Here is a 25,483-nt window from a genome sequence, read left to right on the forward strand (position 1 = left end):
GATGGGAAGGCACCTCGCCTAGAAGAGCTGCTATCAAATTTTTACACCTAAATGGGGAGTAGAATCATTGCAGAAGCTTTGAAATCTAAGAAAAATAATTATTTTTTTTTCGTGTTCTTGTTGTATTTGTGCGATGAGCGAAGCAGTTAGTGCTTGAGTTTATGTCGTAAAGTCGGTTGGAGTTTAGTTTTACGACACCGAAGTGACGTAAATAACGTAATTGGAGTGTGTCGGGGGAAAAATGGTTCGCTTTTCGTTGAAATATTTAATGGGAATTAGTGTATCTAATTTTTGAATTTTGTCATACGTTTGCAATATAATTAGAAATCAGAATATAGTGTTCCGTATATCATTGGCAGAGATGGCAACCAAAGGCGACATGACCAAAGCTCAGTAGCTAGCCGTGTTGCTAGCTGATTTCCCAGATTTTGCACAGAACATCCTATTCAGTGTTATTTTTTAGTCTGGTGCGTTTATTCTGAAAGATCAGGTCCGGTAAAATGTCGGCGCAAAAAGACTGTGAGTTTCTGGTGAAGAGAGCCCGAGAGCTGGTTTCGGATGATCCTTGTGCGGCAAAAGCCTGGCTCATAACAGCAAGAACTCTTTACCCTGCAGACTTCAACATACAGGTAACACAAGCATCCTGCATACTATTAACGGAGAACCAGGCATTTCTCACCATGGAGCTTTTCAGAATTATATCGTGGGATTTGCGAGTCTTTTGTTGTAAGTGTATCGATACATTTTCTGTGTTTTCCAGTATGAAATGTTCATCATTGAACGCAATGCAGAGAGGACAGCTTCTGCAGGAAGGCTGCTGTATGACATGTGAGTTTTTTTGATGCAGTCTGTGGTAATACCTTTGTGTCACTTGCTGAGTCTGAGCTGACAGCTGATTTTTGTATTATTTAGGTTCATAAACTTTCCAGATCAGCCCATTGTTTGGAGGGAGATAAGTGTCATCACTGCTGCCCTGCGTAGTGACTCTCAGGACAAACATGCACAGTTCTTACGAGGTAAGGGAATTTTGACCAATCTATTTGTACACAGACCTGAAGTATACAATATGTTGGAGCCCCAAAAGGGACATTGACTGAAAAACATAATTAAAAGTTTTGAGTGCACACTACCTTCCACAGTGGCTGGAGGATTGAAAAATCTACCAGCTACAAACATTATTTTACCAGCCACTAGGGCTGAACTATTTGCAAAAATAATCTAATTTCTTTTCACCAAATATTGCAATTGCAATTTAATATGCGGTTATTCTTGGGTTGATCTTGTGCGTTTTTTTGATAAATTCAGGCAACAAATAATTCAAAATAACACCATGTGTACTGAAACTATGAAATTATTTCCGAAGCAATAAATCCATAGTAGCATGAATCTAAATATGGGGGTGCAACAAAATTTAAGTTATAAAAGGGGCAGCTGGGGTGGAGGAGGTGAAGGTGGCTACCAGCTGATCGCAGCTGGGGTATAACTTTCATGAAGTACTGCTAGGCTTCATCAGTTTTAGATAGAATGAGCTCACTAGTTTTGCTCATATTGCAAATGTGATGTCATTTGCTTTGTTTAAGTAAATTATCATTTTTATGTCACTCACTTTGATTAAGAAAAACATACATAAAACAAAAAAAGAAGGATTTTTATAAACCATTACAAGAAAATTCACACTTGAATGTTTGCATAATGTGCATAAAATCTCTGCAGCTGCAAAAAATTGATTAATATAACTGGTATTTTGACACATTTCAAGTTAAAGAAATATTGCACCTCTGCGATTTGCAGCAGGCAAATTGCAGCAGGCCATATTGCAATTTAATCTAATTTGCGATTAATTGCCCAGCCTTACCTGCCACTCTATTTCAACAAGCAGCCTTATTTAATAAGATCGAACATAATAATCAAGGCTTATAGTATTCAAGTCTACTTTTCTCATTTTTGTAGTTTTTTCTTAATCAAAATGAGAATGACATAGAAATGGTCACTCCCTTTAATGCAGCAGTTCATACTGAATTTGTAATACAAGTGAAAATGATCACAAGTAGATTTTTTTTCAAAATAGTTCAGCTCTAGTTGATCTGTCTAACATTGTGTTGGATAAAATTTGTTGAAAAATAAAAAAGATAAGAGCCTTAAGAAATAATCGAATAAGAAATTACAATTGCAATGTTGGGGTCATCAAGATGTTTCTGGTTCGCTGGAGTCCCAAAACCTTTCAAAAGGCTTTGTAACCTTTTCCAGACTGATAGATTTCAATCACTTTGTCTCATTTGCTCTTGAATTTCTTTGGATCATGTCATGATGTGTTTCTTTTTGAGATCTTGTAGCCTTCTTCACTTTGTCTGACAGCTTCTATTTAAGTGATTTCTTGATTCGACAGATTTGGCAGTAATCAGGCCTGGGTGTGGCCAGTGAAATTGAACTCAGCTTTCCAAGAACTGTGGTTCATCACAGTTAATAAAATACATTTTATTTATAAAGCGCTTTTCATAAAAACTTAAAGACACTGTACAATGCAGAACAAGATAAATCACATGAAGAGCACCATTAAAAGTAGGCAAAGTCAACACAAAACAAAAACAAACAGACAAACAGAAAAAGACAAAAAAAGATCAAAATCACACATTAAAAGCTTGTCTAAAGAGGTGTGTTTTGAGTTGTGATTTGAATGTGGGTAGGTCCGTGCAACTTTGAATGTGAGTTAGGAGTGAGTTCCAAAAGGAAGGGCCGGCTATGGAGAAGGCTCTGTCTAGTTTGATGGACATTGACTCTTTGCATGCACAGTAAAATATCAACCACATGGAGATTTTTATTTTTTATAGTAACTCATGATTTAACAAGGGGGTAGGGGGCAATTACTTTTTCACATAGGGCCAGATAGGTTTGGATTTTTTCCCCTAAATAAATAAATTGATCATTTAGAAACTGCAATATTGCATTAACTTGAGTTGTCTTTGTGAGATATTAAGATTGGTTTGATGATCTGAAACATTTAAGTGTGATAAATATGCCGAAAAATCCAAATTATATGTTTATATATTTTAATCCAAAGACTAGGACTGAATTTACAAAAGCTCCCAAAATTAAGTCTGATGTGAACCTTAAACTTGTTTCATGTTTTTTTCTGCCTATGTCCCGTTATCGTCTCTGCATATAACAATATCCCTACTGACAGGAAAGTGATATAGAAGCATTGGGCAAGTACTGGGGAGCAACGATAGTGTGTTTTGTAATGCCTTTTTCCTGTATGTGTGTGTTTCCCAGGGCTTTTTGAGACACTTCCTGGCCGTGTGCAGTGTGAAATGCTACTGAAAGCCACAGAGCAGTGTTTCAACACACTGGAGAAGGCAGAGATGCTGCTTCTCCTTCTTAAGCGCTTTCCAGAATCAGTGGTCCAACATGGGGTACATACTAATATATAACACGAGTTTTGACAGTTGAACCTGGGATAGTAGAGCTAGAACAATCACTGCTAACTGTCTGCTGTGTTTATTAGGTAAATCTAGGAGAAACCTTGTTGGAGGCTGAGGCATCAGAGAATGTGGAGACTCCTGTTAACTGCTTTAGAAAACTCTTTGGTAAAAAAAAAAAAAAAAAGAAAAAAGCTTATTACTATTTTGAACAGAAGCTAGATTTTATGTCTTAAACTCTTTTCCACCTTACTACAGTGTGTGATGTCCTTCCCTTGATCATTAACAACATGGATATGCGCCTGCCAGCCAGCCTAATGCAGAAGTATATGCTGAAAGCAGCTGAATTCTACATTGGCTATGTTACCCGTGGTCCCTCACCTGATGTTCAGATACAAGGTAAAGCTCCTGTTTGTGCTAACCCCTTAAATAATGCTTAAAACCTCGGTTTTCCTTTTTTTCCTCAGAATGGTTTATGGTCACACTGTCCTGTTTCTTGCAAACCTGTAACTGCTTTTACAAATACTCATGTTAAGGGTCCCAAGAGGGAGGTTCCCTGAAGTCACCCACCATGTCCCGTGGTTCCCAGCGATATGTGATTGACGGCTTGTCAGAGAAGTCATCAGTGGTAACAGAACCATGGGAGAGACTGTTGGATATCCTCTCTGTGGTTGGAGCCCGCTGTGAGTGGCAGGGAGACAAGGGACAGAGGTAAGCTACTATAAACCCGTCAGTCTTCCAGGGCTGTTAAAGAGGTTTTTTAATGTTCAGTTATTGTAACTTTAGTAAAACAAATAATTGTAAATTAAGTCAACATTGATTAAATTCATACAGTGTAATCGGGGATGACTCTTTGGGATTTATCTTGAATTCAGTTTTTATTCCAATGCAAAAAGTCAATACATTTGACTTTTACTATCTGTGAAAGTGTTTCCCACACATAGATTGAGGCTATTAGAAGCTTCATTTGTGAACAAGTAAATCCGTTGTAACAAGTGTAGCCTTCTAGGGCCGGCTGCCGAGAAGCCTCCCCACAGCATGATGCTGCCACCACCATGCTTCATAGTGGGAATGGTGGGTTTGTCATAATGTGCATAGTTTGGTGTCTGCCAAACACAGCGTCTTGTTTGATAGTCAAAAAGCACAATTTTGGTCTCATCAGACCGAAGGCCTTTCTTCCACTTGACCATGGATCCATGGATACCGACTACTCGATCTACTACATGCCTTTTGGTGAACTCTATTACAGATTTGAGATTTCAAATGAGTTTTCTTCAGCAGTGGCTTTCTCTTTGCCACTCTCCCAGTAAGCTTTGACTGGTGAAGAACCTGGGCAATAGTTGCAAAGTCTCTCCCATCTCAGCTGCTGAAGCTTGGAATGCCTTCAGAGGAGTCATAGGTGTCGTGGTGGCCTTTCTCACTAGTCTCCTTGTTTCACGGTCACTCAAGTTTATGAGGACGGCCTGAGTTAGGCAGATTTACACATGCAACATATTCCTTCTATTTCTCGATGGTGGATTTAACTGAACTCTGGGGCATGTTTGGTGCCTTGGAAATGTTTTTGTATCCATCCCCCAACTCATAATTCAAGTATCCTTTTCTCTGAGTTGATTGGAGTGTTATTTTGTCTTCATGGTGTAATAGTAGCCAGGACTACTAACAAATATACTAAGCAGTGGTTGAACCTTCCAGAAACAGGTATCTTTACACTGTGACCACCTGCGACTCATTCACTGCACTCAGATGACCCCCATTTCACTAACTGTGAGACTACTAGCACCAATTGGCTGAACTTTGTTGAATTAGGCCAGCCACTTTAAAGGAGATGAATATTTTTGCAAGCACTTATTTTACTTTGCATATTTTTGTATAATTGACATTAATTTGTGGAAATCTGTTTTCACTTTGACAATAAGGATTTTTTTGGGTTTTTTTGTGTCAGAAAGGCCATATTATATTGACCATGACTGATTTATGTGCTAATGATGGTGTCATTGTGCTATGAGAGGTTTGTAACAATGAGACATACAGGAAGATAATTTTATTTAATGCATTTAAAATGCTAATCATTATTTGTGATTGTGTTTCTGATCTAGGAGTTACATAGACATGCTTCAGAGAGTAAAGGAGCTCTGTCGCTACCTTCCTGGTCTAGAAGGAGACACAAGATCCCGCTGCTGCAGCCAAGTAGTCATCTGTGCTGCGCTCGTTCTCTTCCGTAGCGCCTTCCTCTATGTCTCAACTGTACAGCCATCACTGTTCCAGGGTCAGACTCCAACTATGGGCTTTCACATTATCGCCCTGCCTGTACATCCTGTTGTTCTCAAAATGAAAGGTAATGCCAACCAATGATGTGTTCGTGTTTGGCAGGTGTGAATGTGCTGAGTTCGGGGCCATGGATTCTTGTTGAGGATTTGAGTTCAGTGTATAATGAAATGGAGGTGGAAAGAGGAGCTGCTAAACATGCTCATAAGAAACGCAAGCTGGCTGATGGAAGAGAAAAGACAATGGTGAGGACAGATTCACTCAGGACAGAAATCACTGCGATTTTCCGACCTGCATTTGCTTTAGTGTGTGTTTTCATGTTAGTGTTCAAAAAATGTATTTTTACTCTAGTGTGTTAGTGTTTTTTCTGAAAATTTACTTTCTAAGTCCATGTGACCTTAGAGCTCAGATGATGAGGAAGGTTTGGGAAAAGGTCGAGGTCGACACATTTTAGTGAACAAAACTGAGATGCCGAACTGGTCTGAGACTTTGGACAGCTTTCGCACGGCGAGGGAAAGCTGGGACCTTCTTCACTCTCACGATGGTTTAGAAACAGGTTACTACCTTCTCTTCATATTTGCTTTTTTAACACTAACACAGGATTCAGTCAATCCTATACTAGCTTCAAAACAAATCATGTTATTGTTTTTAATTAATTTCTTTGTAAGAATAAATAATAAGGGGCAACATTGTAATCATTTGAATGAATAAATGCACTTTTCCAGAGTTCAAGAAGATCTGTGCCTCTTGGAAGACGGACAGCTGGCTGTGGTTCAGAATATTCCTCACAGACATGATCATATATCAGGCAAGAAGTGTTTATGTTTCATTTCTTTGTGAAAAGTCAGTCGATACCATTTTGTCTTTTTTACATTAAACTTTGGCCCATTTTAAATGTTGTAACTCAAGAGACAGCAAAGAGCTGTGTCAAGCACAATTTTTAAAGAATTAATGCATTATATAATTCATTTTCCTAGTATTTTTTTCATATTATTGTTAAGTTGTGTGTGACCAAATGCTGATTATGGGTGTCTCCAGGGACAGTACCGTAAAGCCCTCTCCAGTCTGCACCAGATGGCTGCAGTGCAGCAGCCTCAGCCTGGGCAACAGAGCCCCTCAGGTCAGGCCAGCCTGGAGCACCACAGGGCCCTCATCCAGCAGGCCTCCTGCCACTACGCTCTGGGAGAGCACAGGGTAAACACACAAAAAAACACATAAACCAACCTGCTCGGAGCTGTGTGTCAACCATGGATAAACAAACACATGTTGCAACTCACTTAATTTCCCCGTCCCATTTTTTTATTTTGTTTTTTTTATTTTATTTATGTTGTTTGTTTTGGGTTTTAATCTCTCTCTCTGTTAGATTTAAACTTACAGTCCCTGCAATGTAGTTACACATCTATTAATATATTTTTTGAAATTCTGATTGCTGTTTTGCTTTAAAATATTATAACATTTGTTTAGGTTGATGCTTATAAAAACGACACTATTTACTTGTTGGGCTGTGCCCTGAAAATATTTTACTAACATCAACTAACCTGCAGAGGGCGTTAAAGTTTCAGTCAATTTTAGAGAAACACAACTGCAGATCATATTTTTAGTTTTACAAAAATGTGTTTCCAGTTGTGTATGACAGTGCATTGTTTACAACATTTAACTTAATAATCAGTGAAATCATCCAGATTTATTGAAGTACAATTATTGTGAATTTTTAAAGCACTGTTTCCTAAAGCATGTTTGTTTGTTTTAATGGTTTGTTTTCCTATTTTTTTTAAAGCTTTAATTTGATATTTCTGCTTTCCCACAGTGAGAATTTTTTTTTGTTGTTGTCTGTATATTTATGTGGAATACCTTGCCCTGCATACACACATAATACACTGTACTAACATTGTTGTGAATCCATTATTTAGATGGCCTGTGAGAAACTGCTGGATGTGGTCAGTGGGCTGGTGCCTCCAAACCAAGAACCAACAAAGTGCCAAGATGATCAAGGAAGAGTCAAGACCAAAACAAGGAAAGGTAAACACTAGAGATGCACAGACAGTTTGTAATCAGGAAAAATACCAATACAGATGTTTCACTACTGATGCTTATACCAATGTTTTTTATTGCTTCCATTGGTGTAAGTGTCCTTCAAACCAACTGTTGTTCTCACAGTTGACTATAAAAAAAAACAGTGTTTGTCCTGTGCAAATCTCTTCAGTTAGACAGTTAGGTGCAGTGGACACCAGCGACATAGCCCTGACATCAGTTCACATAATTTGCTGCTGATTTGATGTTTTTCAGGAGGACTTATATTGACGATATCCCATTGAACCCATTAATCTCTGCATTCCTAGTAAACAGTATATGCTTAAGTAGATTAATGTTATTTTGGCAGCTACATATTAAGCTGTATTATGTGATCTTAGTTTTAGTCTTTATATTCTATTCTATTTATATTCTTGATTTTTTTTTAAATTAAATTTATTTGATTGGGACAATCCAAATTACATTGTGCAACTTCAGTCTGTTACAAAGAAGCTAAAAGTAACTGGTGTTTCCCATATAGAGATTATAGCTTCTCTATTTTCCATCTCCTAGAATAGACACATTTGAGTCATTTTAACTCTTCAGAGTTTTACTTTAGTTGTAGTCAATGAAAATTAGTCCCCTTTAGCTAGTCTTTGTCTCATCTTCCTCGTGGAGAAAGGTTTGTATGTTTTAGTTGACAAAATGAACACAGAAGTTGAGACCTGACGTACCAAAGTCTTTCTATCTTTCTTTTCACTGGCGTTCAGCTAAAACCTCATGTTTCAAAAATACAGCACTTTTTCTCATTTCCTTAAAAGTGACGATTTTGAAGTTAATTTTAGCACTGAATGGTCATAGTGAGCGTCTTTTCGACACTTTTATTGCTTTTAATTTGGTTAAAACTGACTGAAGCATGTAAACGGTGACCAACAGCACTGATTTATGTTAAGAAATTAAAGTTGTAAAATAAGGGACATACAAGGTTTTGGCTCGACACCAAAGTTTTGTAAAGTCACGATTATCAACACCACGTGGAAACTTTGGGTCCCCAATGGTTTAGTTTTTTTGTTAAATATGAACTAGAAGCACAAACCTTTGTTAAAACTGCCTTTATTATTGACACTGTTGATTAGAACAATTTCCCTCTCTCTCACTTTGTCATATCCAGGTAATGACCTGAGACTTCTGCCTTGCACCAGCAAAGCTGTGCTACCTTTCTGTCTCCAGCTGATGCTGGCCTGCTTTAAGGTAGGCTACTGTAGAAGTTGGTGAATCTTAGATAAGACAACTACTCTTGTGTTGATCATTTTTGCCTTTACATTTGAAAACTTCATCTTTTATAACTTATCACTTTTTCTTTTTCATTTGTTCAGCTCCGTGCCTTCACAGACAACCGTGATGACCTGTCCCTTGGTCATGTGGTTGTGCTCCTTCAGCATGACTGGCCTCAGGGCGAGCTGCTGTTTTTGAAAGCAGTTGATAAGATCTGTCAGCAAGGCAGCTTCCAGTACGAAAATTTCTTCAACTATGTCACCAGTATCCTTTAATTGTAGCTACCCACTCAGCTGTACAGCTGTGAAGTGAGACAGTATTTTAGTCTGTATCTACTAATCCAGTTATAGAAGTGTAGCATGCATATTAAAAAGTAGTGCACTTGATTAAGTGTTGTAAATTAATGACTGCATGTTGAAGCTTCAAAAAGGTCTTAGTGTTTACTGGAGCACCTGTCAGGTATTTTAATTGTTTTTTCAATGATTTGTTTGGAGGCTTTTATGTCTTTATTTTACAGCAGATAGAGAGGAGAATCAGGAACAGAGAGGGCAGTGATATGCAGGAAAGGAGCTGCTGCATCTGTACATGGGGCACAATCTAACTGCTGCATGTTTTAAATGTTTGTAAAGAGCCTGTTTGTTAGTGATTGTCACTTAGAATATGTCAGTTGATAATGACTAAGAATAGAATACACAGAGACATGTTCCTTTATGTTTTCTTTGTCTTGACTCTCATTTGGTGGACGATATTTTCCATGACCCCATGATTTTTATCAGACATTGACATGCTGGAGGAGTTTGCATACCTGCGTACCCCAGAAGGGGGAAGGATTCAGCTGGAGCTGCTGCCCAATCAGGGGATGCTCATCAAGTAAGAGCTTGTCATCAAAAATAATTGAGTATGCATCGTGACTCTGCACACTCCCGTTTTGTTCCTGTTTTTAAAGAGAACAGCACAGTTATTGATGATTTAAGTCGACATGGCCTGTGGGGAAAATTGTACTTTGAACTGCTGTAAAGGAGAGGGCATACGAAAGAGAAGGGGTTAAAATAAACCTCCTTTAAACCCCTTCATTCATTGCTGTAAAAGTAAAGTTCAATGCACCCTTACTGACGGAGAGTTGTTGAATGTTGCTGTCCCTCAGGAACCCTAGTCCCGCCCTGGGGGTGGAGTTAAATACCCTTCTGCTACAAGGGGTGCAGACGATGGACAGGTACCCCAGGCCCCTCCTCCAACAGTCCCATTCCCCCCTCAACACCAGCCACCCTTCCTTCATTCCCTACCTCAAGGCTTGTCATTCCTCCCCCAGTTTTGATTTGGGCCCGGCATTTTACATCAAGAGTTAGTCGTTCTTTGATTTCCTGTTGGCGTTTGTTTCTTTGAGCCATCGCTCGTCTTTCTGTGGTCATCAGTGTTGTTGTTACTGCCGATGATGTTGGTCTTTTTGTGCTGTCAGTTTAGTTTTCTGCCTTTTCATAACACTTGATCTCATTTCATTCATGTTTTGTGTGGTTTGTCTTTATGATGATGGTGATGAAACTGTTGTCATGTTACAGTGACTTGCTGGTTTATATTTGATATGCAAGAGTGCCATTTTGTTCTCATAACTTTCATACTGCTCAGTTTTATATACGTGCCTGATTGCCCATATCTTTGTGTTTATGTGTTTATTTTTTTCTTAATTTCCAGACACCACACAGTGACTCGAGGAATCACAAAAGGAGTGAAGGAAGATTTCCGTCTGGCCATGGAGAGGCAGGTGTCGAGGTGTGGAGAGAACCTGTTCAGCGTGCTTCATCGTTTTTGCATCAATGAGAAAATTATCATCATCCAGTCTCTGCCCTGACAATTTGTGACTTTGAAACCATCAAACCCAGGCACAGCTAAACTGACTTAAATGCCAACAGCTGCTTTTTTTAAACACCATCCATTTCTAGATCTTTTGTCTTCATCTTCATCATCCAACACTTGACTTGTATGAGCCTTAAAAACAGATTTTTCTTTCGGTAGAATTCAAACAAAAACTTATGTAGTTTTACTTTATGTGTAGTTCTCTCTTTACAAAGCACACAGCCACTTTTGGCATGGTAAAATCATTTTTTGGCATTTTGTGGGACTACTGACAAAAGAATCAACTTCATTTTGATAATATTTGGTAGAGTTTAATGTTTTTGGTAAAAGCTTATGAAATTGTTGGTTTATTCAATTAAATGTCCTCTAAATGATGTACAAAACTTGAGATTTCTTGATTACAAACAAACTACAATAATGAGTTTCTTTTGAAATCATAGTTAAAGATTACACATAGTTCAAAATCAAATACTTATTGTAAGAGATAAAATACTTGAAAAGGTACATGTACAGAGTTTCCCCCTCCATACAGTTTCCTCTCCCAGTTATTCCTCTAGTTCTGGGGCTGGTGCGTTTGGCAGGTCTGCCTGTAGAGCAGCCCTGAGATTGGCCCAGAACAGCCTGTGCTTGGCTTTATCCTGAGGCCACTCCAGGTACGTGTGCAGCCCCATCATGGACTTCAGCTGGGCGTACTTTGACGGGATCAGGTATTGAGGCAGTGGCTCAAGCAGTACCAGCACCACGCTTTCTGATCCCTGAGTGAGGCGCTGGTGGCTGGCGAAGTACAGCTCGTAATGGCACCACTCGCTCTTTACGAAGTGGGCAGAGAGCACAAACAAGGAGCGTCTGCTTTTCTCCACGCAGGTGATGATGTTCTCAACGATCGTCTTTCCAGGCACAAAGTGTTTCTCGTGATGGCAGATTCGGAGTCCGCCAGAACCTTCGAGGTTGGGGAGAAGAGAGTTGTACACCCAGCCGGCGTCATGCTGACTGAAGGACACAAAAGCGTGAAACTCGACACCCTCCAGATCTTCAGGTCGGACTTGCCTCCTCCTGGCCCGATGTTTGGCCCTGGTCCACTTCCAGATCATGCCTATGTACCAGGGAACATCCAGATAATGGCAGAGGGTCAGAACTCCAATAATCAACAACACTGCTGGGCACAGGATGGTGGCAGCGAGAAGGCCAGTGTTACAGGAGACCTCTGGGATTGAGATCTCTTTTAAAGTGGAGTCTCTAACCACCTCTGGATAGGTGCAGATGTAGTCCAATGGCCAGCCCAACAATTCAATTCCTGTTTGACTCCTCTGTTCTGACTTGATGCCCAGACTTATGAAACTCCTCAGACTACAGGTGCAGGTGAACGGGTTCAAACTGGCATCCAGGTTTTTCAGTTTTGGGCAGCTCTCCAGCTTGCTCACTGTTGGGGCATGGAGAGAATTTGACTTGAGTAGAAGAGTACTGATGAAGGGGAAACCATTGCATCCTGGCAGGTCCCGCAACCTGTTAAGGTTCAGATTCAGAGATGTAAGGTTTGATAGTTGATTGATGGATGATGGTATCACAGAAATCTGGTTGTTCTGGAGATCCAGTATCTGTGTTCCCTCTGGTAGGCACTGAAAAACAGAGCCCGTAAGCCCATTTGAAGATAGAGTCATGTTGGTGATGTTAGGTGGCCAGAAACATCTCTCCAAGCCATCATAAATCAGTGAGTTAAGGCTGAGATCCAGATCTATCAGGGATGTCATGTGTTTCAAACGTTCGCTGATGGCATTAAGGCTCTTGAGATTGTTTCCCACAAGACTGAGTGACCTAACATTTATGAAAGTCTCACATTCGATTGTTTGTTGATTCTCCACTCTGGAGAAGACGGAGTCAGACAGAGCACAATAGGAGAAGTCCAAGTGGAGGAGACGACTTGGTGACATAGGACACGTCATGTGTATGAGTGAAATCTCAAGGAGCGATAGGCTTTCAACCGGCAGGTTGATGAAAAAGTTATATACAGCCTCCTGTGAAAAAATAAAAGACGTCACCACCACATCTCTGGCTGTAAAGGACTTCATTCGAGATGTTTCCATCACATATGTGTCATCTTGAGGTAAATTATTTAAGGTTACCCCAGACACACTAAAATGAGCAATAGATGAGGACAGAAGCACATTTACAGTATCAGTGATGTCTTTCCAGGAGATTACAAATTTGGTGACAGACAGAAAAGATGTGTGGATATCAACTGTATTCGTCAACACACTTCTTATATCGGCATAGCCATCACGCAAATTCACCAACTCCACTTCTACAAAGAGTGACAAAGCATCAGATAACAAACCCTGGTTTATCGAACGACCTTGTGAGAAGACGATCTGGAGCTTTTTAGCATGAACGTACTTCAGGCTTTCTGCTTCATAACCCACATTATCTTCCAGAGAAAGAGCCAGAGTCTGTAGGTTCACTGTAGCCATGTTCCTGAAATCATCCCTGCAGATGTTTTTGGCTTCAAGCGCTAATCTCTCCAGATTTACCAAGGAGCTGAACTCATGCCCAAGTGTCATTGTGAGAAACTGGTTGGAGGTCAAATTAAGCACTTGGAGGTTCTTGGTGTGGAGCAGGTAGTGCTGACATGACAGGTTCTTCAGGCGGTTGTGTGACAGGTCCAGCACCTCCAGTAGTGGTGTGTCTATGAACGTCTCTTGATCGATCTCCTCCAAACGATTCAAGGACATATTGAGAGATGTTAGGAGGGAGGTTTGTGTGAAGTCTCCTCTGTGAAGCTGCTGTATGTGGTTGTTTGAAAGGTCTAAATACTCAACGGTCAATGGCAGATCCTGTGGGACTGAGTTGAGGTTTCTGTTGGAGAGGTCCACAACGCTGTCAGAGGATGAAGCACCCTGCTGGAGTCCCACCAGCATGGCTGCTGTCCAGAAGACAGCAATCACAGGCTTCATTGTTTGCCTGAGAAAATAAAGAACAGTAACATCTTTATTATCTTTGATACAATCTTTCAAATGATATACCTCGCCCCTGTAGTCACAGTGTTGTAAAATAAATGCCCACTTTAAAAAGAAAAACAGCTTACTGGAAAAGTACAAAATACCCTGCATCTTGTACATTCAAACATTTCTTACTTATGGTTCCCTTTTTCCAATTTTTATTAATTTTGTGGTCAAGTTAATTTCATAATCTTCTATCTACCCAAAGTTCCCTATTCTATTTCAAAATAAAAGCAGATCTGATCCCTACAGGAAGTTATTTACCCTTTAGTTAATGATAAGTCATTTATAAACATAACTACAGATGTTTTATCGATACATTTGTAAAGCTTTAGAAAAGCAGTAGTAAATAGATGGGGTCAGGGTAAGAGTCACTAATGCATAAGTAATGCATCAGTAAAGCATTTATAGCAGTGCTGTTACTTGATTTTAAAAATTAATCAAGTTAATCACATCACTACATTGTGATTAATTGTGATTAATCACAGCATTTTTTCATAGTTAAGTATACTTTTTATGTTTTCAGCATTTTAAAGGTTGTCGAGTGTTTTATTTTTATTCCTTAAATTCTACGTACAGCACATTGAAAGTGCTGATCTGAGTCCTTATCAATACCACTATACTGATACTTTCTATAGTTTGATGGAAACACAAAATAAGGGCAGATATTTAAACTACAGGGCTGCACGGTTGCACAGGGGTTAGCACTGTTGCCTCACAGGTTCCTGGTTCGCTTCCCGGTCAAGGCCTTTCTGTGCAGAGTTTGCATGTTCTCCCTGTGCATGCATGGGTTCTCTACAGGTTCTCCGGCTTCCTCCCACCACCAAAAAAACATGCTCATTGAGTTAATTAGTGACTTTAAATTAGCTGTAGGTGTGAATGTGATTGTGCCTGGTTGTCTATCTCTCTAGGTCAGCCCTGTGATTGACTGGTGACCAGTCCAGGGTGTACCCTGCCTCTCGCCCAGTGACAGCTGGGATAGGCTCCAGCACACTCGTGACCCCAAACAGGATAAGCAGTATAGTAAATGGATGGATGGATTTGAACTACAAGTGGTTATAGCTAGTTAGTGTTTGAGTTAAAAAGCTATGATTCAGTCTGTCACATATATTGTATATCTAGGGTGGCCATATTTGAATTTAAATGCCTGGCCGTCACATTAGTAAATTAACCCTAAAGATATCAAATTATGGAGATCAATGAAGTGCGACCCCCCCCCCACTTGCTGCACAGAAACTTTCATCACGTTTGTCCCATTAATTCATCTGTTATTCTGCAACCTCTCTTGTCACAAGTAAACTTCTACCTTTGCATAGTTTGTGAATTTATGATAAAACGCTGTGAAGTTCCCGCGCTGGTTCGGATCAGGAATTAATCAACGTCAAACTTCCTCGCACGGATCAGCTGTTTTAAAATCAGATCGTGGGTAAAAACAAGAATATTAATGTATAATTTATATTTTATGGTGATTTAACAAAAGATGATAACACTGAAGCAGAAACTTGAAAAACGCCACAGAGGAAGCAAAAGAAGTAAAACAGACGAGCTGCTGTGTGTGAGGGGAGGGGTGCAGGGTGCAGCTGGTTTTTATTAGTTTTATTTTGAGAAGATGACCCCAATAAAACAGATAGCTAATAAATTGGGATTAATGTGGTGATGAAAAATATTGACCCATAGTGGCCACTTTTTCTTAGACAGATGGAAATTTAAAATATCATTATTGCAACAAGGAATATGATCATTAAAATCAATGATGATTTTACTAAGAACTGTATCTTTTATATGCGACTAACTCGGGCTAAATTGCAAAGACTTTGTATTTATTATTATTGTGGTGATATATCCTTTTGTTATTTTAGTTATTTTAAGATACTTTTGAGTATTGTTAAGGGAGTATGTTGGGGTGATAGTGGCAGCAGTGTTTGGGGGCCTCATATCGTCTGCTTAGGGCCTCACTTTGGCCAGGTGTGGTCCTGGATCAAATTGTCCTTCTATGAGTGGAGTATCTCAGAATCACTGTATCATGATACCATCGATATCATAGACAAAATTGTATTGTAGCGGGAAATACACTAGAGTCCTATTTGTTGCGATTATTCTTGCTTCACAAAGTGTCCTCTTTTTGGTGCTGTGGAAATGGACACATACAAACACATTCACAACCGTATTTATTGAGGTTTCTCACCAAAAAATAAAATTTCCCATTTTATGTGACATTTGAACATATCATAACATAGAAGAAGAAAACTGTCCTGAAGCAGCTGAAGAGAGTGGTATGACCATGGCTTGATCCCCTGTTGTTGTTTTTGTCTTTGCTAACATTAGCAAAGATATGCTTTGCCTGAAGGTGGTACTTAAGACTCGTTGTGCTTTGGTGTAAAGACAGTTCATCACTGCAGCATGTACCCACAATTTTGGTTTTATCTTAACAAACATTCACTAGCTTTTCAAAAAGACTACTGCTGTTAAGCAGACCTGGGTCTGTCTCCTCTCTCATCACTGCTGGCTGTGTCTGACCCGCCTGTCACCTCTTCACCCCGAGGCACGTAAACATCCGCGCTGGAGGACTAAAGTTGTGGTCAAATTTAGTCATATGATTAAATTGCAATATTATTTTCTTTAATGTGTTAAGGTTTCAAGATTAATCACAAGTGTTAATGCAGTAATGTTAACAGCCCTAATTTAGAGCACTTTTTTATGGATGAAATATTGTTTCTTTTTTTTAGAGAGAAGATTTCATCTTAACTAATGCTAATGCTTTATCAATGCATCACAAGAATATTTATAGCTCAATTCATAAATGACTTAAAATGTATTTATAATGCTTTATACACCACAGGGGAGAGTGGGGTAAGATGAACCAGTGGGTAAGTTGACCCACCCTCTGTTTCTGGGCAACAGTAAACAACTGTTGGCATGTGACCCTAAATTTAGGAAGCACTTATCATTTCTCTCTGCTTCTGATGGAGAAAACCACATGGCATAAGTGGTTAGCATTTTCTCTACTGTCAAAGTAAATTTTCTTCATGTCTGGTGTAATGAGCTTTGTATCAAAGCAAATTTATCCAGATCTAAAATGATGTATTATGCATATTCATCATTTCCCAATGTATTAAACCATGTGAATCATTTGGCTAAAGATTAGCCTGTATAGCAAAGCTAGCAACATTTTTCCAAAATGGTGGCTATGGGGCAAAGTGAGCCATATGTTGTGGAGTAAACTGAGCCAGTGGTTCAGTCTTCCTCACAGGAGAACTTTATTTTGAAAGGTCATATTTTCCAGGTTCTTTGTCATAGATGCGTACCCCACTCTCCCCCACGTGAAGTATTTACTTTTATAATGCTTTATCAATGCGTCATTAATGCTAGAAGTCTAATGTTATCACAAAGTGCTTCCAAAATAACAATGGATGAAAAAGCTAAATACAAAGTGAACTATGTGAAAAACCAAGAGGCACTGTATTTAATAAATAGCAAGTTGATTTAAAAAAAAAAAACACACATCTGTAGTATGGAAAATAACTGTATGAAATGAATTTGGAAAATATAGTAGACATGAGGAGCAAGGCAAGTGGGAGTGAGAAAGAGTAGTGATAAAAAAGTGATGAAGTGGTAGTTGTAAAATGTTCAAAGTTAAAGTTCAGAATTGTAATAGCATATAATATAATATAATATAATATAATATAATATAATATAAAGTGGCTGTATAATGTTCTCAATTTTTTCTCATGAATGATACCAAATATCTGTTGTTCTGTGTTGCATTTTAAAATTCCACTAGTTTGCATTTGAAATAGTTTTTGGCTTTATATGGATTTTCATACTGTCATAAACTAAGGAGTTATTGATCTGATTTAAGATCAGATCTGATCAAATTTTAAAAGAAAATACAGAACTTGGTCTAGATCAAATATCATGACATGAACTTCACCACAGAAAGGGAACTTTTATATGAAAGGGGGAAAAAAGGAACATTAAAATGATATTATCTGCACCTAATCTAGGTGCAGATTGTCTGACATGAGACTTCATGGTGTTGTGGTGGACTTTCATTGTGGTGAAGGAGACATTAGTTACCAAACTGTGCCAAAATGGAAAATAAAGCATGCAATTATTAATAATATAATGTGATATAATATCATATTATAATTGATATAATGTACAAACCTGTAATACAAAATGTATGCAGCCAATAAAAATATAGTATAGCAGTTGTTAGGGACATTAGATAGTAAATTATGATATTGCATTGGTTCCGTATGCATGCTTTAATAAAAATAAGTTTATAGAACAGTAAAACTATGGGATATTAAATGATAATAACGCCCGTTTCAGACTGGGAGTGTTTTGCTGCGTGCGTGTGTCGCGCGTGTCAGCTCCGGCTCCTGCCGGTGCGGCTTTCACACAAGGCGCGAGTTTGCTGCGTGTCAGCCGCATTTTCCTGCTGTCAAAACCCTGTCCTTCCTCACGAGTTTTACCTGAATAAACCCCCCCTACATGTTTATTGATTTAGCGTATTGAGGAAGTTTGTCGGGAACTATTCAAAATAAAAGCATTTTGTACAAGTGAACGGAGTTTCTCTACAGAAATACTAAACCAGGCTTTTACTTTGAAAAGCACAAACCAGAAAAGCACTCATACGGAGTTTATCTTTCCTGTGACATATTCTACCAGTGTGGAGACAGAAAGTTTCACTAATAGTAGATCTTTAGAGAATACTTTATCAAACAGGCCCATTTAAGCTTGGGCCTTCCTCAGGGTTATCAAGAAACACATTGTAAATATATTCTATGTGCATATTTGCCATATTTACTCTATATTGTTGTAATATAGAGTAGTGTAGAAAAAATGTTTTGACATTGATATGAAGCATAATATATTATGATATAACAAGTACGTAGCCAGTATGTACAAAAACCATGACAGTCAGTGAAGATAGAACAAGGTGAGAGTTTGAATAACACTTTGTCAATAAAGAGCAGAACTTTAAAATTCTATAAAGCATAGCAGATGTTTCAATTTATGAAGATTTACTTTTCATCCGTGGTCATTTTGAGAGCTGCAGGCTTTGCCACCGCTGAACTAATGAATGAAACTAATTTGTTACAAGTAGTAATTATGCATTCTCTTAATCTGATTTAAAAATGGCAGAAATACTTATATTTTGCTGGCAAATACTACAGTTCTACTACAATATTATGAATACTGTAAATCAAACAATTAAATAGATATCTAAACATATCTGTACAGCACTTCAATAAATCCCCTGCCTGTTCTGAAGTTTGACTGATTTTCCCCACAGAACAAAAACAAACTTACTGTGTTTTTGATAAGTCTGCTTTCAGACCGCTGAAATCCTTCAGAGGCTGAGATACTTTTCAACTGAAGAAGAATTCAGTCTACAGAACAGTAAATTGGAAAATGAGTTGTTGGTTGTCAAAAATAACCAAAGAAATGGCCCCCCAAAAACGGAAGAAATCCAAATTTAAAGATTAGACACCGTGTCTGCTATATTTTTCTTTTTTTAACGAAAGCTCAGCAGATGTTCAGGAGTAAATAAAGTGCAGGGAGGATACAGACGTGGAAATGAAAGTAGCACTCTGTCCAATCACACGTGTATCTCTTCACATCCTCTTTTCACTTCACTTTTCTGTACACTGTGAAGAGAGGGCAGTATATTTTAGTTTGTATAATTAAAACCCTGCACTGTGAATGTTTACATGTTTTGTTCGATAAAAACATATCATTTTTTGTGCAGTATTAGTTTAAGCAGACTGTTTTGTCAAGGCAGTATCAACTTAAGGTGACAAGGCACTAAACATAACTAACAAAATGCATGAAAAAAATAAATACAGGTCCTCAAATTTTCAGTCTTTCTTTCAGTCCTGCACAATGACATTGTATAAATATGTTTGTAATATTTGCATAGTCTTAGGCCAGTAAAAATCAAAAATGATAAGAAAATGTCTGTCTCTGTCCCTTGTCTGTAAATCAAAGGTGTAGTTCTTTTTTTTTTTTTACGTTTGGTTTAGTTTTAAACCTTATGGTCTACTTTAAAGCCTACAACAAATCCCAGTGAAACATGAACATTTTTATCCATAACATTTATAATATATATTTTTTGTATACGGTCTTCATTAACAATCTAAATGGACCAAAAAGAGGCAATAGAAAAAACTGTAAACACGCCTGCACAGTGCAGTTAATCTGCAATCTGGACATGGAGGCTTGAGCATCTCTTGCTCTGACTGGGCTGCCTGTGAGTGCTGTGGGATGGGGAGGGGCCCACGGCAGCACCCACTGCTCGCTGAGAGGAGCAACCATGATATGTGCTTTCATGTCAGAGTCTCCAAAAGTAGTGGTGGGCGATACTGCAAAATCTAATATCGATCCGATACCAAATAAATACAAGACCAGTATCAACGATACCGATACTTGATACCAATACTTTTTACTTATAAAAGCAGCAATATACATAATTATTAAAATGATATGAATAATGCCAATAAAAACTCAAAAAACATAAACTATAATTTATTTATCAGTCTTAATAAATAGAACTAATTCTTTTCCAGGATATCTTTAACTATCTACTAAGTATTTGGGGTAAAACATATTTCAAAGCAGGATGTTAACTGATATATTTTTTGTGGGACTTGTTTTTATCTATTTTGTTTCCCCACTGTACCTAATGGTTAGACTGTTTTAATTAGTTACATAATCCATAGACTATTCAATGTGTGGTTTGAGAAAATGCTGCAAACAGCTTTCTAAACTTTTGGAAAAGGCAGTCAAATTATAGGAGAAAAACAAGTAAACAGTAATGAAGAGGCACAGATTTAGAAGTATGCTCTCAAAGTCATTGAAAATGAATCGCACATGCTTTAGAGTCAGATACAGAACTTCTTTCTTTCCTGGTTTTTATGACAAACAGCACTAGCTGTGGCTTTGGCTCAATGAAAAACACCATCAATGTCTTTAGTTGGAAAGGAAGCAGTGCAGATTAGACATGACTCTAACATCCTCTTCATGTGTCAGTTTTTTTTATAATTTTGAGATAAAAAAATTGTTAGGAGCTGGAAATGCTGACTCACCTTTGCATTTTTGTGGAAAGTTATTCCACAAAGCTGCAGTAGTTTATTTCTGCCATTCTCTTCAGTTTCATGCAGACATGAGGACTCTGAATAACCGTGTGTGGGGGCTGATGCCTTGAGTGTGTATGTGCGCGTTTGCTCCATCTGATTGGTCGCCAAAGTCACGTGACACGAAAAACAGTGCAGCAGCAGACTTTTGGAAGAATAGACAGACGAGAGTGACTGCAAACAAACAGATGGGGTGCATGGTTAGACGCTTTTTAAAGTACTCATTTAATATCGATACTTTTAAAAAGTACTCAATACCAAATGAGTACCTTGTAAATATCGATATATCGATACTTTAGGATCAATACGCCCACCACTATCCAAAAGTCTCCAGTAACACCAGAAAAAGTTGCTAGATTTGTCGCTAGTCACTTTTTTGAAAAAGAGTCACTAGTGGGGTCTAAAACTCACTAAATATAGTGACAAACTCGCTAAACTGGCAACACTGTTCTAGCTGTTAGCATTAGCCGCTAGGGCTACAACCGCTAGCTTGACTTATGCTCTCATCAAGTGTAATTACTGTCATACATATATTCAGTATAAATACATTTAGTATAAATTCCATCTTTTATGTGTAGGGGATTTATTGGCGAAAGTTAAGTAATAAGCTGCCAGTGGTTGTGGTAGCTGGTAGCATACCCCCCTTTTAATATCATTTGTTGCATACTTTCCAAGATCCTATGATTTGTTTGTTCAAAACTTGCAACGTTAGATTTTTCTCATACCGAAACAAAAATTTGGATTTCTTTTTCATAAAACTGTGCTGTTGTGTAAAATAGCCACTTACCATATCCTCTGTTAGGGAGCAGAAAACACACGTCATTCAGTACGTCATTGTTGTTTCAGCCTGGGTAATCTACGTCACTGCACTTCTTGCCCCAGCATAGATGTCTGCAGCCAGATGCCTCTCTTTATTATTGACACTGTTGATTAGAACAATTTCCCTCTCTCTCACTTTGTCGTATCCAGGTAATGACCTGAGACTTCTGCCTTGCACCAGCAAAGCTGTGCTACCTTTCTGTCTCCAGCTGATGCTGGCCTGCTTTAAGGTAGGCTACTGTAGAAGTTGGTGAATCTCAGATAAGATGATGACTCTTGTGTCGATCATTTTTGCCTTTACATTTGAAAACTTCATCTTTTATAACTTATCTTTTTCTTTTTCATTCGTTCAGCTCCATGCCTTCACAGACAACAGTGATGACCTGTCCCTTGGTCATGTGGCTGTGCTCCTTCAGCACGACTGGCCTCAGGGCGAGTTGCTGTTTTTGAAAGCAGTTGATAAGATCTGTCAGCAAGGCAGCTTCCAGTACGAAAATTTCTTCAACTATGTCACCAGTATCTTTTAATTGTAGCTACCCACTCAGCTGTACAGCTGTGAAGTGAGACAGTATTTTAGTCTGTATCTACTAATCCAGTTATAGAAGTGTAGCATGCATATTAAAAAGTAGTGCACATGATTAAGTGTTGTAAATTAATGACTGCATGTTGAAGCTTCAAAAAGGTCTTAGTGTTTACTGGAGCACCTGTCAGGTATTTTAATTGTTTTTTCAATGATTTGTTTGGAGGCTTTTATGTCTTTATTTTACAGCAGATAGAGAGGAGAATCAGGAACAGAGAGAGCAGTGACATGCAGGAAAGGAGCTGCTGCATCTGTACATGGGGCACAGTCTAACTGCTGCATGTTTTAAATGTTTGTAAAGAGCCTGTTTGTTAGTGATTGTCACTTAGAATATGTCAGTTGATAATGACTAAGAATAGAATACACAGAGACATGTTCCTTTATGTTTTCTTTGTCTTGACTCTCATTTGGTGGACGATATTTTCCATGACCCCATGATTTTTATCAGACATTGACATGCTGGAGAAGTTTGCATACCTGTGTACCCCAGAAGGGGGAAGGATTCAGCTGGAGCCGCTGCCCAATCAGGGGATGCTCATCATGTAAGAGCTTGTCATCAAAAATAATTTAGTATGCATTGTCACTCTGCACACTCCCGTTTTGTTCCTGTTTTTAAAGAGAACAGCACAGTTATTGATGATTTAAGTCGACATGGCCTGTGGGGAACATTGTACTTTGAACTGCTGTAAAGGAGAAAGCATACGAAAGAGAAGGGGTTAAAATAAACCTCCTTTAAACCCCTTCATTCATTGCTGAAAAAATAAAGTTTAATGCACCCTCACTGACAGAGAGCTGTTGAATGTTGCTGTCCCTCAGGAACACTTGTTTTTTATAAGGTGAGACTTGACCTAAAGTCAAATGCAGCAGCTGTTTAGGATGAAATGTGGACTAATTCTCTTGCTACTAGTGATGGGAAGTCTGTCTCTTTTCAGAGATCTGGATCATAATGTTCAGTTCAGCAATAAGAGCCGGCTCTTTTGGCCACCAAACAGCTCTCCATTCAATTTATAAAACTGCATGTATTTTTCAGAAAAACTGTTAGACTAAATCCTTTTATTCTGGCACAAATTTTACATAATGCTTGAAAAAAACTGTAATTTTAGATAATTAAGAACCAGTTGTATAACTTTTTAATACGCTGAAAGCTGAAAGTCATTATGTTTTCACATCAAACATAAAACACAGAGCGAATAGTCTTCTGTGATTTCCATTAAAATGAAAATAATAATAATAATATGAAAAAATAAATAGCACTGCTTTGTCAAAATATTTCCAAAATAAGTCAAACCCTGCTCTGGAGCAAGGGGACAATGAATAAAGCATAGCTCAAATAATGACTTCATTTTACATAATGTTTTGTAAAAAAATGTTACAAAACCCAGCACATGTCCATATTTATAAGGAATTTATTGTTACTTGTTAATTAAATTTATATAGCTACATTTTCTCCTCTCTCTCTGTAAGTGGAGACTGAAGGGTCACGGAGCCCTGAGCAACATCACCCTCCTCCCCTCCAGCTTTTCTGTTATCACATCTGACTAGTTAGTCGTACACACAAACACATGCAGCTACACACACATATGGAGGCAGCCACAGCGCTTACGTTAATGAGGAAGTGTCTTTAAGGTGTTGGCTGTGGCAGAACAGTGTGGAAAATGTCATCCCTTAATTCTGTGCTCTTTTGCATGGGAAGTAGAGGTGGGGAGGAGTGGGCGGCTCTCTACAGTGTGCTGGGTCCCATCGTTCGTGCTAAAGAGCCGGCACATAGACCCGGCTCGTTTGCGACTGACAAATCACTACTGACCATCATGTCAAACTTCCGGCCATTTTTTTATTGGCAGAAGGCTAGAACCTCCTCGTTTTGGCTTTTAGTGCTTTTTGTACTCAGTACCCGATGCTTTTTAAAATGTAGTTAAGTACAATACTTCCCTCAAAATGTACTTAAGTAAAAATGAAAGTAGTGATTTTGAAAAGTACTTAAAAAAGTACAAGTACAAAAAAAGCTACTCAATTAAAGTAACTTGAGTTAATGTAATTAACTTGAGTTAATGTAATTAGTTACTTTTCACCTCTGCTTGCTGGTTTTTATTTAACATGCAAGAGTGTCATTCTGTTCTCATAACTTTCATGCTACTCAGTTTTATATACTTGCCTGATTGCCCATATCTTTGTGTTTATATGTTCACTATCTTTTCTTTATTTCCCGACACCACACAGTGACTCGAGGAATCACAAAAGGAGTGAAGGAAGATTTCCGTCTGGCCATGGAGAGGCAGGTGTCGAGGTTTGGAGAGAACCTGTTCAGCGTGCTTCATCATTTCTGCATTGAGAAAATCATCATCATCCAGTCTCTGCCCTGACACCATCAAACTGACTATAATGCTGACAGCTGCTTCTTTAATTTCTAGATCTTTTGTCTTCATCTTCATCATCCAACACTTGACTTGTATGAGCCTTAAAAATGGATTTTCCCTTTGGTAGAATTTAAACAAAAACTTGTAGTTTACATGTAGTACATGTAGTTTTACTGTATGTGTAGTTTTCTCCTTACAAAGCACACAGCCACATTTGGGGCGGTAAAATCATTTTGCGGGATTATTGACAAAAGAATTAACTTTATTTTGATATTATATGGTAGAGTTTAATGTTTAAACAATGTTACAATGATAAAATGTAATTTTCTGGACACTTTTATCCAAAGTGATGTACATTCGGGAGCAAAAACAACACAAGCAAAGATCTAGACAAGAAAAACAAAATCAGTAAGTGCCAAAAAGTGCTTCAAGTCCAATTGGACATAGGTGCTGCCATGCAGTGTTAAAGGCAAAGCACATATTGTATACACTTTTTTTTCTTTTAATAAACATCAACAATGAAACAACCAATAATCAATGTGAGATCTCTCAACATCACTATCAATAAAATTGTCTTCACAACAATTAAAGACCAAAGTACCAAGAGCTGGGTCACTTACAAAGAGCTTGGCATAGAAATCCCAAAAGTAGAGCAGGACAGTGTGAGCCAACTGTAGCTGGGGGACTCATTCTACCACTGGTGACAACAGTGGAGAATAGCTAAGACTCATTCTACCACTAGAGACAACAGTGGAGAATAGCTAAGACTCATTCTACC

At 38.4% G+C, this 25,483-nt stretch overlaps 3 protein-coding genes across 3 annotated transcripts; 2 read left to right on the forward strand and 1 right to left on the reverse strand.

Moving 5' to 3' along the window:
- The first annotated feature begins 182 nt into the window (after window positions 1-182).
- ints10 (integrator complex subunit 10) lies at window positions 183-11,303 on the forward strand. Its single transcript, XM_041797516.1, has 17 exons — window positions 183-629; window positions 761-828; window positions 913-1,016; window positions 3,271-3,410; window positions 3,503-3,584; window positions 3,675-3,815; window positions 3,953-4,127; window positions 5,513-5,682; window positions 5,787-5,926; window positions 6,084-6,237; window positions 6,407-6,489; window positions 6,720-6,875; window positions 7,592-7,700; window positions 8,863-8,942; window positions 9,068-9,230; window positions 9,743-9,836; window positions 10,656-11,303. The coding sequence occupies exons 1-17, from the start codon at window positions 501-503 to the stop codon at window positions 10,810-10,812; spliced, it is 2,145 nt and encodes a 714-aa protein (XP_041653450.1). The 5' UTR covers window positions 183-500; the 3' UTR covers window positions 10,813-11,303.
- A 45-nt stretch (window positions 11,304-11,348) lies between these two features.
- Window positions 11,349-19,376, reverse strand: LOC121516306 (toll-like receptor 6). The gene is made up of 2 exons (XM_041797515.1): window positions 19,130-19,376; window positions 11,349-13,772 (listed from the first exon to the last, which is right to left on the reverse strand). Exon 2 carries the CDS (start codon window positions 13,763-13,765, stop codon window positions 11,363-11,365), a length of 2,403 nt encoding a protein of 800 aa, XP_041653449.1. The 5' UTR covers window positions 13,766-13,772; window positions 19,130-19,376; the 3' UTR covers window positions 11,349-11,362.
- Window positions 16,989-24,711, forward strand: LOC121516797 (integrator complex subunit 10-like). The gene is made up of 5 exons (XM_041798207.1): window positions 16,989-17,007; window positions 21,922-22,001; window positions 22,125-22,287; window positions 22,800-22,890; window positions 24,555-24,711. Exons 1-5 carry the CDS (start codon window positions 16,989-16,991, stop codon window positions 24,709-24,711), a joined length of 510 nt encoding a protein of 169 aa, XP_041654141.1.
- The last annotated feature ends 772 nt before the right edge of the window (window positions 24,712-25,483 follow it).

The sequence above is a fragment of the Cheilinus undulatus genome, linkage group 10 (assembly GCF_018320785.1).
Source record: "Cheilinus undulatus linkage group 10, ASM1832078v1, whole genome shotgun sequence".
Classification (NCBI taxonomy): Eukaryota; Metazoa; Chordata; class Actinopteri; order Labriformes; family Labridae; genus Cheilinus; species Cheilinus undulatus.